General features: G+C 39.5%; 1 protein-coding gene across 1 annotated transcript; it reads left to right on the top strand.

The window, feature by feature from the left end:
- Positions 1 to 2,844: 2,844 nt before the first annotated feature.
- On the top strand, positions 2,845 to 13,655 carry LOC117494633 (C-type mannose receptor 2-like). Its single transcript, XM_034145566.1, has 5 exons — positions 2,845 to 2,950; positions 11,244 to 11,284; positions 11,505 to 11,903; positions 12,174 to 12,545; positions 12,993 to 13,655. The coding sequence occupies exons 2-5, from the start codon at positions 11,251 to 11,253 to the stop codon at positions 13,247 to 13,249; spliced, it is 1,062 nt and encodes a 353-aa protein (XP_034001457.1). The 5' UTR covers positions 2,845 to 2,950; positions 11,244 to 11,250; the 3' UTR covers positions 13,250 to 13,655.
- The last annotated feature ends 1,905 nt before the right edge of the window (positions 13,656 to 15,560 follow it).

A 15,560-nucleotide genomic window follows, 5' to 3' on the forward strand; every position in this document is an offset into this window, starting at 1 on the left:
ATTGGTCATGTGCGCGTTCGTGTGTGTTGGAGGAGGGGCTCTGTAAGGAAGTGGCAGATTTTCTCCGGTTGTGTATTTTCAAATTCTAGCGATCTCGAGCCGGTTTCTCAAACTTACCTACCCTACCTTTAAGTGTTTGGAGAACACAGGACTGAAGTTGTGAGATATTTTGATCTTGTTCTCTTTAAGTTAACTCAAAGGCTTTGTATTATACATGAAATATAGAGCAGGTGAAACATGTATTCAGGCCTCTTTATCAGAATAAGGACATGAAAACAGAGATGCCAAATTGTATTAAAAAGGTGGACACTGTGACTGTTGCCATGGCAGAGTTATTCAGATAGGAGAGAAATATGGGATAGGTCTGTTTAGGTGTGCTGCAAACCATAGCGTGCACTCATTTGACTTGTAAAGTCAAGTCAAGTAAGAGCAGTCTTTGTTCTTGTTGTGCTGTTTTGATATGTTCATGTAAATGTGATGTTATCTTTCCGGGAGCCTTCTTGTGCCACACAGCGACTGCCCCAGTGCTCTGTACATGGCCTGGCTGGATCAGTCCGTAATCCCTACTGTATTATGTATATTTATATTTATATTTAATATTTTACTTTAAACATGATCTGTGAAGCTAGATAATTACCAGTTAAATAAGTGGTTGTTATCACTATCTTTCTTGTAGAAATCAGGCAGTAGTTTCAAATAATTCCACATCAAGTCGTTTAAAAATGTGTTTTGGTGTCCCACAGTGGCTTACAATTGGTCTTCTTTGTTTTGAGAAATTCTAATCCCAAAACGATCTTGTTTATGCACGGTTATTGCTATTTACTGATCGGAAAGTTGAGTGACATTGTCATAGCTAACATAATAATTCTGCCACAAAATCGTGTTTTGTGAGGTCTCAGAGACTTTTGGCCTTTTGACCACAATCAAAAGGTCAAAATGTGACAGAAATGGATTCATCCTTGAGTCCAAGTGGAAGATTGTGCAAGACTTGAATGAATTCCTCACGTTCTCCTGAGATATAGCATTCACAGGAATGAAATAGCTGGATGGACAGACTCATAAGAATAGAGACAACAAAGAGATAATGTTTTTGACTTGTGTTTCAGAATAAAGAAACTATGTGACTGAAATTCAAATAATGTTGACACACTTGAAATATGGGGTGCTCAAATACAGCCAGAATGTTCTCTTAAAGCTGTTTGACATATGGTAACAAGCAATATAGTGGTCGCCGGCCAACTCCATCTGTACATGTCCAACCATGAGCTCTATGAGCCCTTCCAATCCGGCTTCAGACAGCAACACAGCACTGAGACTGCCCTCATCAAGATCACCAACGATCTCCTCATTGCTGCTGACTCTGGCCGCCTCAGCATCCTCATCCTCCTGGACCTCTCTGCAGCGTTTGACACCATCTCTCACAACATCCTCCTCACCCGCCTCTCAGACCTCCTAGGTGTCACTGGCACAGCGCTGTCCTGGTTCACATCCTACCTCCATAACAGGAAACAGTTTGTCTCCATCAGTGGCTCAAACTCACCCCCGGCCCCAGTCCACCACGGTGTACCCCAGGGCTCTGTGCTTGGCCCCCTCCTGTTCACCATTTACATGCTCCCCCTCGGCCAGATCATCCGACATCATGGACTCAATTTCCACTGTTACACTGATGATACCCAACTGTATCTCAGCACCACTCCATCCTCCCAGCTCCCCCCTCAGTCTCTCATCAACTGCCTGCATGACATCAAAACATGGATGTCTTCCAACTATCTCAAACTAAACAGCAAGAAAACAGAGCTCATGGTTGTGGCACCCAAGGCCCTGCTCCAGAAGGTTAGTGACTTCATCCTCGAGGTCGACGGCTGCTCCATCTCCCCATCTCCTGAAGCCCGCAACCTGGGTGTCATCCTTGACTCCACCCTTTCCTTCCATTCCCACGTCAAATCTGTGACCAAATCGGCCTTTTTCCACCTGAGGAACATTGCCAGACTCCGACCGTCACTTTCGGAGTCGGTTGCCGAAACCCTAGTACATGCATTTGTCACCACCCGCTTGGACTACTGCAATGGTGTCCTGTTCAGGGTTCCCAAAAAAAACCTGGACAGGCTCCAGTATGTCCAAAACTGTGCTGCTAGGGTACTCACACACACAAAGCCGTGGCAGCACATCACTCCCACCCTCATCCACCTACACTGGTTGCCGGTCAAGTCCCGTATATCTTACAAAGTACTCCTCCTCACCTACAAGTCCCTCCATGCCCTTGCCCCCTAGTACCTATCGGACATCCTTCACCCACATGCCCCACCCCGGAACCTGCGGTCCTCAGACTCTGGCCTGCTCACCACCCCCCACACCAAACTGCGAACCTTCGGGGACAGAGCCTACAGTGTGGCAGCCCCCACCCTCTGGAACGCTCTCCCTGCGGAGATTCGCAACATCCCCACACTCGACGCCTTCAAAAGGGCCCTCAAGTCCCATCTGTTTGCCAAGGCTTTCGGCCCCTAATCGATCTGTTGTTTTGTCTGTCTGACTTTTGTTTTGTTATGTTTGTTTTTGCCCTATTACTGTACAGCGACCTTGGGTCCCTTGAAAGGCGCTATATAAATGCAAGCTATTATTATTATTATTAATATCCGAACAAAAATATAAAAAATATAAACATTCAATAGTTCTCATTAGTGCATATTTTGGAATGGTACCTTTCTTTCCGTGTGTCAGACAGTCAACAAGGAAGTGTGTTCAACTGTTTTCCCTGTTACATGTAATTGATATTCTTTCCATAACTGGATCCTATATTTCATGATAGACCTCGTTGAAATCTGAATTTTAATATTCAAATGTTTGCCCAAAGGTGGCTCAAAGAGAGCAGCGACCTCGTGGATATCTGAGTCTTCACCAGCACATCGAGAGAGACGGAGAGAGAAGCAGCTGACAGGACGACTCAGGAGAAGTAAGTGTGATTCTGTTCAGTCATTTTCATATTTTGTTTATGTTTGAGAAAGATATTCTCTTTCAGAATATTTTCCAAAGGGAAGGAACATTTAATGAATCACATCTCAATCAGAAGCAATGAAATCTGAAACCCTATTATGTTCATTTATTCCCTTAAATCATTTGTTTCTCTTGAAATCAACTGGAATATTTTATGTATTTGTATTAAAATCTCAATGTTTCATTTTGAATCATAAACAAACAAAAAATTGTTTTTACAAAAGTTGGCACTTTACCAAGAACGCTGGACATTTATAATGAAAACAAAACATTTAGTCTGAGTCTAGTGGACATTTTTTGCCTGAGTTTTACCTTTCAGGTTCATGTTAGGTTTTTAGAGCTTTGTGGGCGATGTATGCAGCCTGTCCCGTAGACATTACTCAGGGCTGAAAAAACACAATTTTCCTGCTTTAAAAAACGGTAGTAAATCTTAAATGTGTTATTGGAGACGATGTGTATACACAGCAATCTCACTCTCAGTTCAAATAAACACAATATAATTTTCATTATAGTTAGTTTACCTATAATAAAGTAATGATCACACATCTTGAAATCGGGCTTATAAAAGCAACGATACACAATTTAATTAAGCTTTTATTTCAGTTTGCTTCTCTGTTCCGGTTAAAGAACCCATAAAGCCTCACCCACACCTAAAACATAGTGTATGTTTCTGATAGTAGGAGTAGGCTACATGTGAATAAATAAACAAAAAAATATAGAACCACAAAAATATAATGGCCTTGACAAAAAAAACATAAAAAGTCAGTGTTGTTGTACGGCACTATACTGTTATTGTTTAGTTTCTATCTGGTGTTTGCATGTTTCATTCAAATAGTTCAAGGTTCAAGGCTTTTATTTGTCATACGTACTTAGCTACAGTGTAGTTATGACGATGAAAATCTTAGGTCACAGGCTCCTCCAACAGTGCAACACAATAAAACTGAAAAACAGAAAACAATTGTGCAAGTAAATACAAAAAGAAAAATAGTAAATGTATGAAATAGTGCAATAATAGTCTATATACAAGCAGGCGCGCCGGATTCATTTTAGAAGTGGGGGGGCCAAAAAAGTGCGTGTGTATGGCCCAATCCCAAACCACGCCCTACACCCTACCCCTACACACTCCCCCTCCGTGACGGAGTGAACTCCGTGGAGTGACACATGAGGCTCCCTCCTGTCAGATGGAGGGAGTAGATACAGCAGCAAGCTTTGGGACAAACTCCCCTCTCTCCGGCAGAAACAGGAAATGCCGTAACTGTATCAACGGTATCAAATCAGCATCTCTTTGACAAAAAATGTAAATTAATAACTAAAATAAAACTCCAAACATCTCTAATTGTGTTACTTTTTTGTAAAGCTCTTTTAGTTTTAAACCTGATGTTTATAAGTTTCTTAGTTTTTGCAACAGTCTGTAAATATACACAACTTTATAATAAAATGCACACATTTACCTTTTTCTAGACTAAACACATGGTAGATCCCAGTGGCGGCCGGTGGTCTTTTTTTTTGGTGGGGCTCTTGACGTACCGTAAGTGACCTACCCGGGGGGTCCGGGGGGTTTCCCCCCGGAAATTTTTTTCGAGAAATGACCCCTTAAATGATGACTTCTGGTGATGTTAGAGGGGGGGGGGAAAGGAGAAATCGAGGCTTAAAAATATGAGAAGACTGATCAATACCTCCATAATCTTCAGTGTGGAAAATATTATTTATCAACCTGAACATCTACTACTTTACCAGGAATTTGTGTTCTCAGAACTGGTCTGTTTTTTTCTTTCTTAAAACTGTTCATGTTTTATGAACCAACACCTTCACCAAGTAGCTTTACAGTGAACTGCATGGGAGATATAAAATTAATAGCATCTTTTCAGTAGCATTAATTATAAATATTTAAGTGGTTCAATACAAGTCACTACAGCATTTCAAACTGAACTGTGAATAAATGCAATTTAAAAAAAATAACCACAGCACAAAATGTCATAAATTGTGTTTTTTTCTTTGTTTCTCTGAGGATTATTTACAAACAGGCTTATTTACATATAGCAATAACTCAGAAATGAAAAAGCTACATCGTCTAACACGAACAACCAGTTAGCATAATGATAATATATGTGTTATGTACAATGTAACTGGCAAGGCTAGAGCAAGAAAGAACATAAAGTTTGCAAAAGGTTTTAAATAACTTCAAGTATCTGTCTTCAGATTACGTGGAGGTTTTAGTCCGATGGGAAGCAGATTTTAAGCGACACCGAAGATAAACCAAAAATGTGGTGGAGCTGCAAACCGTGTAGTGTTGCTGGGACAGAACAGGAGCTATAACCGTTGGAAAATACATCACAGACAATGCAACAAACGTGGAGACAGAACAATCACTTCTGTGATAAATGCCCACTTATTAATAAACTTCTAACAACCATGGGAAACCTCCTCTCTACATATAAAGTGATATCCAAGCATGGGAAACAAAAGACAGCATTTACCTGTTTGCATCCAGCTAGCCAAGCCTTTCTTGTGTACCAGCTACTTGTGAAGCCTCGTGTATAAATGTTGTCTTTTTCACGAGATTGCTGCGATATATTCAAATCGGGTTGGTCCGGTAGCAAGGTCTTTAAGCAACAATTTATCTGCCAAACTTCTCCTTTCGAAAGGATTGGAGATTAGCTCTTGAACAGAATTAGCCGGGGACCGAGGTCCGGAGACTCCACCTGCACACGAAGCCATCCTCATCAACTACTGCGTCAACCGGATACGAGTCACTGTCCAAACTACTCACAGACTGCACTGGGCGCTGACATTGGCGCCCGGTGACCGTCATCTTTGACGACGCTGATTGGCTGAAATTATATTTTCGCGGCATAGTTTACACGTTACAGATAGCAACAGTCAGCTGCTGGTGGCTGCTGCTGCACTGGTTGAAGGCTCCTCTCTTAGCGCCCAGACGAGAGAAGGTGCATGGGCAAGGCCAGGCAGGAAACATGTGACTTATCAGTAACTTTAGACATCGTAACACAATTTTAAACGAGATTTTATTGTAGATTATACATTTTACTGATACCAATTATATAATATTTACCTTGTTCATTAAAAATAAAAATAAAAACATATATTTTTTTTTAAACATATTTTTTTTTTTTTATTTTAATTTGAATTATTATTATTTTTTTTTTTTTCAATATGGGAAGAGGTGGGGCGGCGCCCCTAGCGCCCCTATGGACCGGCCGCCACTGGTAGATCCTAAGTTAAAAACATATGAGGTTATCATGAGGTTGTTAACATCGCAATTTATCAGTGGATGTTTGCTGGAAGCACAATAACTGCATGTTTTGCATTGCTTTTAAATTTCAGTTAATATAGTGGTGAGAGACTCCCGATACATTAGATTTATAAGTTCATTAATTGTCTCGTGATGCATATTTCCCGGTGAGCATGAAGCTCTTTAATGTGGGGTTTTTCTCAGATACGAGTTATTTTGGAAATTGTGCAGTTGCTCCATCATTCCATCTCTTCTTTTTTCCTGCTCAATACGCTGTTGTTTAACAAGCTGTATGTTGACTGGTGTTTAACTGAAGAAAGCGCACTTTTTTTTAATACACTCTCTGTGGAAATTAGACTTTTCGTGGCTGCCCAGGAGGCTTGGGCACTTTTTCCAGTTATTAACTCCGATATTAACAAAGCTATCATCTCCACATTTTGAGAAAGTGACAAGCCGTTTGACAGCAGCACATCTGCATATTTCACAGAAGGCCCGTTTAGTGGTTTTGCAAAGAATTAACCACTCTCTGTTTTTGTACCATTCTGCGTTGAAGTACCTTTCTCTTTGCCCAAATAATCTAGCGGTCAGTTAGCTGCAGCTTTACCCGTCTCAATGTCCCGACAACAAACCTCCAAGCAGTCGGAACCAGCCTGTTTCGGTTCAACGACGGCGGTGGCGGCGGTTTTGACAGTCTCTGCGGCCGCAGAGGAGCTGCTGCTTTTGGGTTTATCTGGCTTCGCTGGTTCTATGATTGATGAAGGTCCAGGCTCCTGAGACGTGGATGTCAGGGATGTGACCTTCCAGTTGTTAATTTAAGTTTAGATTGACTGTATAGTTTTCTTCTGCGCTGGTTCTTCTGACATGTTTGCAAGTGTATATATTTTTTCTATCTAGGTTAACGGCTGACACACACAGAACAACGTGACAAATAAAGTAAACAACGTAACGAATAAACAAATCTAAGCTTTTTTATTGGTTGTAATTTACATGGATACATTTGAATGGTGTGACAATGTCCTATTTGATTGGGTTAAAATTTACATATTCTTCCTGTTATGTCTGCCTGCTTTATTTTACCTAATGCAAAGTGACCTGCTCCATCGAAATCAGTCGCATTGACCCGAAGACACATTTTGAGTTGTATACACTGTTGGAAAGAGGAGATTCATAGCTTTCTAATGATATCAGCAGTGGCGGCCGGTCCATAGGGGCGCTAGGGGCGCCGCCCCACCTCTTCCCATATTAAAAAATAAAAATAAAAAATATATTTTAAAAAATATATATATTTTTATTTTATTTTTAATGAACAAGGTAAATATTATATAATTGGTATCAGTAAAATGTATAATCTACAATAAAATCTCGTTTAAAATTGTGTTACGATGTCTAAAGTTACTGATAAGTCACATGTTTCCTGCCTGGCCTTGCCCGTGTACCTTCTCTCGTCTGGGGCGCTAAGAGAGGAGCCCTCAACCAGTGCAACAGCAGCCACTAGCAGCTGACTGTTGCTATCTGTAACGTGTAAACTATGCCGCGAAAACATAATTTCAGCCAATCAGCGTCGTCAAATATGACGGTCACGGGGCGCCAATGTCAGCGCCCCGTGCAGTCTGTGAGTAGTTTGGGCAGTGACTCGTATCCGGTTGACGCAGTAGTTGATGAGGATGGCTTCGTGTGCAGGTGGAGTCTCCGGACCTCGGTCCCCGCCTAATTCTGTTTAAGAGCTAATCTCCAATCCTTTCGAAAGGAGAAGTTTGGCAGATAAATTGTTGCTTAAAGACCTTGGACCGGACCAACCCGATTTGAATATATCGCAGCAATCTCGTGAAAAAGACAAAACTTATACACGAGGCTTCGCAAGTAGCTGGTACACAAAAAAGGCTTGGCTAGCTGGATGCAAACAGGTAAATGCTGTCTTTTGTTTCCCATGCTTGGATATCACTTTATATGTAGAGAGGAGGTTTCCCATGGTTGTTAGAAGTTTATTAATAAGTGGGCATTTATCACAGAAGTGATTGTTCTGTCTCCACGTTTGTTGCATTGTCTGTGATGTATTTTCCAACGGTTATAGCTCCTGTCCTGTCCCAGCAACACTACACGGTTTGCAGCTCCACCACATTTTTGGTTTATCTTCGGTGTTGCTTAAAATCTGCTTCCCATCGGACTAAAACCTCCACGTAATCTGAAGACAGATACTTGAAGTTATTTAAACCTTTTGCAAACTTTATGTTCTTTCTTGCTCTAGCCTTGCCAGTTACATTGTACATAACACATATATTATCATTATGCTAACTGGTTGTTCGTGTTAGACGATGTAGCTTTTTCATTTCTGAGTTATTGCTATATGTAAAAAAGCCTGTTTGTAAATAATCCTCAGAGAAACAAAGAAAAAACACAATTTATGACATTTTGTGCTGTGGTTATTTTTTTTAAATTGCATTTATTCACAGTTCAGTTTGAAATGCTGTAGTGACTTGTATTGAACCACTTAAATATTTATAATTAATGCTACTGAAAAGATGCTATTAATTTTATATCCCACATGCAGTTCACTGTAAAGCTACTTGGTGGAGGTGTTGGTTCATAAAACATGAACAGTTTTAAGAAAGAAAAAAACAGACCAGTTCTGAGAACACAAATTCCTGGTAAAGTAGTAGATGTTCAGGTTGATAAATAATATTTTCCACACTGAAGATTATGGAGGTATTGATCAGTCTTCTCATATTTTTAAGCCTCGATTTCTCCTTTCCCCCCCCCCCCTCTAACATCACCAGAAGTCATCATTTAAGGGGTCATTTCTCGAAAAAAATTTCCCCCCCCCGGACCCCCCGGGTAGGTCACTTACGGTACGTCAAGAGCCCCACCAAAAAAAAAGACCACCGGCCGCCACTGGATATCAGGATTGTTGTTGTAGGCTACTCCAAATATTAAGCAAAATATGTCACATTATATAATGACTGTTACAGAGTCATCATTTTGAGAAAAAGGCCTTTAAAGTTTCCTCTTCTCTGGATCGATCTGATTGATTATTAGCGGAGCAAATGATCAAAATAGTACGAAGGGAAGATAGGGGAAGCCCGCGAGTGGTGTGTGTGTATATACGTGTGTGTTTGTGTATTTTTGCGTTTGTGTGTATTGTGTTTGTTTCCCGGGGAAAACACTCACGAGAAACACCGGCTGCTGTTATGCCTGCAGTGACGTAAAGTTACTCCGTTGCTTGTAATTATGCCGTTACAAGCTTCAAAGTTGTATTTATCATCTGAATTTGCCAAAACAAGTTTAATATTCTGAAAGCCAAGACTTTGTTTATTTGAAATCAGATAAAAACAAACGGACCCTGCCGTGTTATCTATGATTACTATACGCCTTACATTCATAATTTCAGCAGAGGGAGGGGAAGCGGCGCTCTGGAACAGCAGAGTGGCGAGTGAGAGCTTTACAAGCTTAAAAAAATGCCTGTAGCTAATGAGATTGAATATAACAATCAAACATAACAAAATATACACAGCTATATCAGATCGCGTTTTAGATGCGACTTTAGAGTAGAGGGGAATTATTGAAAAGGGATTTGTACAGTGTTCCACGGCATCCGCCGCTGCGAAAATGTGGGGCAGGGCTGAAAAGTGGGGGGGCCAATGGCCCCCTGGCCCCCCCGCTTCCGGCGCCCTTGTATACAAGTGATTGGAATATGATATATTAGACTTTTTCATGTGCAAAATGAAAATGACATGAAAAAAAAAAAAAAAGAGAGAAACATTTCAGGATAACGGGTTAGTGTCTCGTTATCCCGACTTTTTGTTGTTGTCCCTTTAGGGCAGGGGTGTCAAACTCAAGGCCCCCGCGACCTCATTTTATTAGGCCCGCGAGAGCTCGCAAAGAATAAACAGTTTATTATACGGTTATTATACGGCCCATAAACTACATGTCCCAAAATGCATCTCGTTTTGTGACATGCGCACTGAAGCGACTTCCTATCAGCAGCGGCACTCTGAGGCAGTGACCAATGTGTGAGTGACACAGAGCTGAAGGAACAGAAGTTACAGCGGCACAGAGACACCAAACACGGAGCAAAGTCTGCTTCAGCAACCGAGACAAGCAACTCCAGTGAACGGCTTTTTGCTATATTCAGACGATAAATACTTATACTTGTGTAAAGTTTGTAAAGGAAGGAGGAAAACTTCCGCGATCCCACCTCTCACTCTGTTCCTCCTCAACGCCCCCCCCCCCCCCCCCCCCCCTCACTGCTTCCTGAATTAGTGAGCGACAGGTGATAGTATAGTATACACTAGTATACACAATATTAACACAGCAGGATCTGGGACAGGGGGTTCTCAAAGTCTTGGCTTTCAGACTATTAAAATATTATTGCTGAATTCAAATAAAATATAGCCTTCTTAAATAATGCTTGATATTAAAAAACAAAACTTTATTATTCACAAAAAATTATATTACACTAAAATAGCTAAAATAGTATCTCTGTTTGATGAGATATGATGAGGCTAACTACATTTCATAAATTCATGGGATTTATGTAACAGTAAGAGAGTGAAATGTTAGTCTGAGCCCACCGTATTTTACGTGCACAATATATCGATGCACAACCATGTGCTTTCAGACGTTGTTATTACCAAAACTAATAATACTCCAATGCAGAGGCAATATTGTTATATAAAACATTAATTGATATATGTATATTTATATAGTGTTAAAGTTACAACCGGCCCTTTGAGGGCAACCATAATGCTGATAGTTAGTTTGACACCCCTGCTTTAGGGGCTCCGTATGTTACTGCTGGTGTTGCTCTAAATTTGCATTTTCTCTACATTTACATCTTCATTAAACTACTGCACAGAAGCGAGTGGTGCAGTCTGTGTTTGTGTTAATTTAACTGAAACATCAGGTGTTCAAAATAATTTAAATGTAACTGACATCATTTATACGATTTATCATTACATGTTACTTGTTATCAATGATCAATAACAATATTGCTTTCATCTAACAGAGCAAAGATGCAGTGGATTCAGTTCGTGCTGATTCTGATGGGTAAGTGGATCATCTTATCAGATTTGTAACTGATATCACATCTGGAGTCATGAAACAGCTCATAACAATAAAAAGTGGAATAAGTGTCCTCAGAGCTCCATTAAGATGAAGGGGACGATGTTAGAGGTGGGGGTGATTCTAGTACTCATGAGTTTGATTTAATGATCAGGTGCTTGTCATACTGTCAGCTCCATCACTGCAGAATGGTCTCTGTTTTTAGGTCAGTGTTCCTTCTTCACATGTGACCTCTATGAGTACCACTTCATTCAAGAGGGAAAGACCTGGGATGAAGCCCAGAGTTATTGCAGAGAGCATTTCACTGACCTGGCCACAGTGTCTGACATGAGAGACGTGGAGAGACTGACTAACTCTTCACAGACTACAGGCGCCTGGATTGGACTGAGGAGCATCAATGAAGGAGATATTAAAGTGTGGCACTGGTCTCTGCCGGGGGAGAAGTACAATCCTACAGAATGTGATCCAGAATGTGGACCTGAATGGGATACAGATGAGCCGAACAATGCAGGTGTCGATCCTCAGAACTGTGTGATGATTACACACTCAAAAAAATGGAGCGATGTCTTTTGTTGTAAAAAACTCAAGTTTATCTGCTACAATGGTGAGTATCTGTCATTATTAACGCTATATAAATCATATCATAGTGTGTAACAATAGTTGACAGATAACTCATGTGTTGTACACACGTGTGTAGAGTTAAATTAAATTGAAAAACATTTTTGCTTTTCACCTTAAACATAACATTATTGGTAACTTTGATACAATTCTACTTGTTTAAATACATTGTAATGGTAAAGTTAAGGCCTATTTTTTTTATTATGCAATCTACATTATTATACCAGAAGTAAAATGTGTCTTTTCGTTCACACAGAAACAGGGGAACTGAAATACTTTTTAATTGATGAACCAAAGAACTGGCTTCAGGCTCAGAGCTACTGCAGAGAAAATCACACTGACCTGGTCAGTGGAATCACACACATCAGATCAGATGGATTCAAGGAACGGGTTGATGAATTCAAGGAACGGGTCAAAGGATTAAACGATGAGGATATTAATAAGTTCCTGTGGATCGGCCTGTTCAGAGAGATCTGGAGCTGGTCAGATGGGAAGAATTTCTCTTTCAGACACTGGGATCCGGACTCATTTGAAGATGTAGCCTCAAAGACTTGTGCTATGACTACGTCCAATGGAAAGTGGAGCTCCGACATCTGCACAGATCAAAAACCCTTCTTCTGCTATGACGGTGAGTTTTGCAAAAGTCTATAAGTAAAGTATTCTTATTTCAAGTCTTCAGTTATATATTTTTACATTCATGTTGAATATCCTTTAGTTGTGAAAATATGTTTAATATACACAGAATTAATGATCTGGATTCTGTCCTTAATCTTACGATAGACTGTGAATATAATATTCTTAAAGTTTGAATATCATTTAGTCATGTTTTTGTCCTTAAGACGCATCTTTTTAACCTGGCTTTTACACAAGGTGCCACGTCATTTCTGGACTTATATTTCCTTTCCATTGGTTTTAATTCCATTTGTATCTAATTTACTTCTTTTTTGTGGGGACTTTTATTTATTTAAAAAACACAAGGATTATTGAAAGAAAGGTTCTATATTATTACAGTTGAGAGTTTTTCTGCAATAAATAGTTACCCCAATAAAATAAAATTAATCAATTTCATTGCCAGACAAAGTGATCCTGATCAATGAGAGTAAGACTTGGGATGAGGCCCTGACTTACTGCAGAGAGAACCACCGTGACCTGGTCTCCATCACTGACAGTCACCAGCAGAGATGGGTCCAAGAGGGAGCCAAGATGGCCGACACTGAGTTCGTCTGGCTGGGAATGCGCTACACTTGCACTCTGGATCTGTGGTTCTGGGTCAGTAATCGTCTGGTCTGCTATCACAACTGGGCCCAAAAAGACAAGATTGAGGGTTTGTGACAGGGCTACAGCCATGAAGAGAGATGGAGAGTGGTATGAAAGGAGAGAAGGGGACTTTCTTAATTTTATCTGCGCCTTATAGTAGCCTACATTTGTAAACCCACCGGTGTATTTATATAAGCTTACTCTACACTGACTGTTCTCTGGGGTTTTTTAATGGCACAATTACATGTAAATAAATCACAACCTGAAGATGGTAGAACATCATTTATGAAGGTATCACTTAATGCAGATTAGTCATTGAGAAATTCCCGGGGACATCATTTATTTTCAGTTGCTTCCTTTATAATAGCCAGGGAGAGATAACTACAGACAGCATTGGTGCTCATTGTTTATTCAATATAGAATATTGCCATATTTTTCTTTTAAAGTGTGGGATTTGTATGCATTTCTTAAGGTATTTGTTGTATCCCATTGGTAGAGTTCAAGAAACAATTAACCTATTCTGCTTTGTTATAATAAACATTTCATATACTCACTTTATCACATGTTTTTAATTTCCAAGATGTAATTCAAATTGGGTAATAATGGTTGAAATATGTATAATCAGGATTATAATATGTTTTTATTTTATGTAAACAATTGATTTTTTTTTTCTGACATTTAATAAACGGTTAACCATGGATTGGGCTTGTGGTTCTTGCAATGTAGGCCCTATGGCACACACACAATACACACACACTTCAGATTTCAAGATAGGATTTAAAAAGGTAATTTCCAGGGCAAAGGGGAAATGCAATACCAAATCAATAAAAAGGAAAAAAGAGGGAAATAAAGTAATTCCTACTATTCCATGTATGCTTACAATACAGTAGTTCTCATCCTATTTGTATTTATTTTATTTTTATGGCAAACACAAGCACAGACACTCACTGCGGTGTGTTTTTCCCCTTTTCTTTTATTTTAGGAATAGACATTTTTGGGAAGTTTCTGCTTTCTGCTAATATTTTTTTTCTAAATCTAGATTTGAATTGTTGATGACAATGGGGTTAAATCCATTCCATAATTTAACACCGATTATTGATAAACTGTGTGATTTCAAAGTTGTTCTGTTTGGCTTTCCACAGCAAGTGTTAGTTCAGCCTGTCCTCCAAAAAACGACCAAATAGGTCGATTGTTCAGCAGCTTATTACGACCTATAATCACGTGTAAGAAACAACAATTTGCGGCAATTGCAAACGCTCCGGAGGGTCGTATATTCACAAATAACCCTCTCTGGAAAATCCTAAATTGTAGAATAGTTTGGCCATTAAAATGCTTTTTGATTAGATTTAGATTATTCTTTAATTGTTACTCTACTTTCAAAAATATTCCATACTAATGTACCACTTGTTAAAAATCACCAAAGATAAATTAATGCTTAATTGACTGTCTTTTATTCTGAAAACGCGAAACCCCCTTTAATTATTTAACGCGATGACGTCACTTCCACTTGTACGTACAATCCGGAAGTGGGTTCGTTCGTTGTTGTTGTGATATTTGAGGAAATCTGGGCGAAGTTCACTTGCAAAAAGTGGGACAAAAAACTAACATTTATCAGATTTCGGGGGTGAGCATGGAGGTAAGAGTAGTTGGTATTCCAAATGTCTGACTTAATAAAAGAATCATCTTTGTCTTCATATGTGATTTTCAGTTTTAACACACGATCTTTGGTGGTCAAAAATCTACTGTAGCAAAGCTAACACATATGTGGGTTAGGAATAGAAGAAGAACAGCGTGACAGGCCACTTCCTGTCCGGCCTTTCAAAAATAAAATCTCTAGCGGATATGAAAGAAATGAGCCTGAACAAAACGTGATTTTTAGCATATAGAAACACGACATTCAATTATTTATGTTTTATATATATATTTGCTCTACTCATGGTACAGACGACTCCTTAAAAAAAAAGGTGATCTTACTTTTGCATAACATATATAACAACAAAAGTAGATGGTTTGTCAATTAGCAATTCTTACAGTTACATGACACAATTAAGAAATAAAAGCCTTGAGTATGAAACATACAACATAATTGATATGGAAGAATATTAGAGCTAAGAATTTACAGTTTATTATTTATTATTACATGGTTTAGTTCAATACTCGATTCTGATTGGTCAATTCAGAACACGTGACACATTGTTAATCCAGAACAGACAGACGGCTGTCAAGGATTTATTGACCGTTGTTAAGGACGCTCACATCTGCAGAAAAGAAGTCCGGTCGATTGAACTGCATACAGTTTGGCCGGCAGTTTGCTTTTCAAACTGGGACAAGAAAACAGCGGAGAAGTAACGGGCAGAAACCCTCCTTTTTACGCAACGATATAGAC

The sequence above is a fragment of the Trematomus bernacchii genome, unplaced genomic scaffold (genome assembly GCF_902827165.1).
Source record: "Trematomus bernacchii unplaced genomic scaffold, fTreBer1.1, whole genome shotgun sequence".
Lineage (NCBI taxonomy): Eukaryota > Metazoa > Chordata > Actinopteri > Perciformes > Nototheniidae > Trematomus > Trematomus bernacchii.

Excerpts from the sequence above, each read along its gene's own strand:
- LOC117494633 (XM_034145566.1), top strand. The coding sequence starts at position 11,251 with ATGCAGTGGATTCAGTTCGTGCTGATTCTGATGG. Across the intron at positions 11,285-11,504 it reads GTTCGTGCTGATTCTGATGG|GTCAGTGTTCCTTCTTCACA; the intron begins GTAAGTGGATCA and ends CTCTGTTTTTAG. Across the intron at positions 11,904-12,173 it reads CAAGTTTATCTGCTACAATG|AAACAGGGGAACTGAAATAC; the intron begins GTGAGTATCTGT and ends TCGTTCACACAG.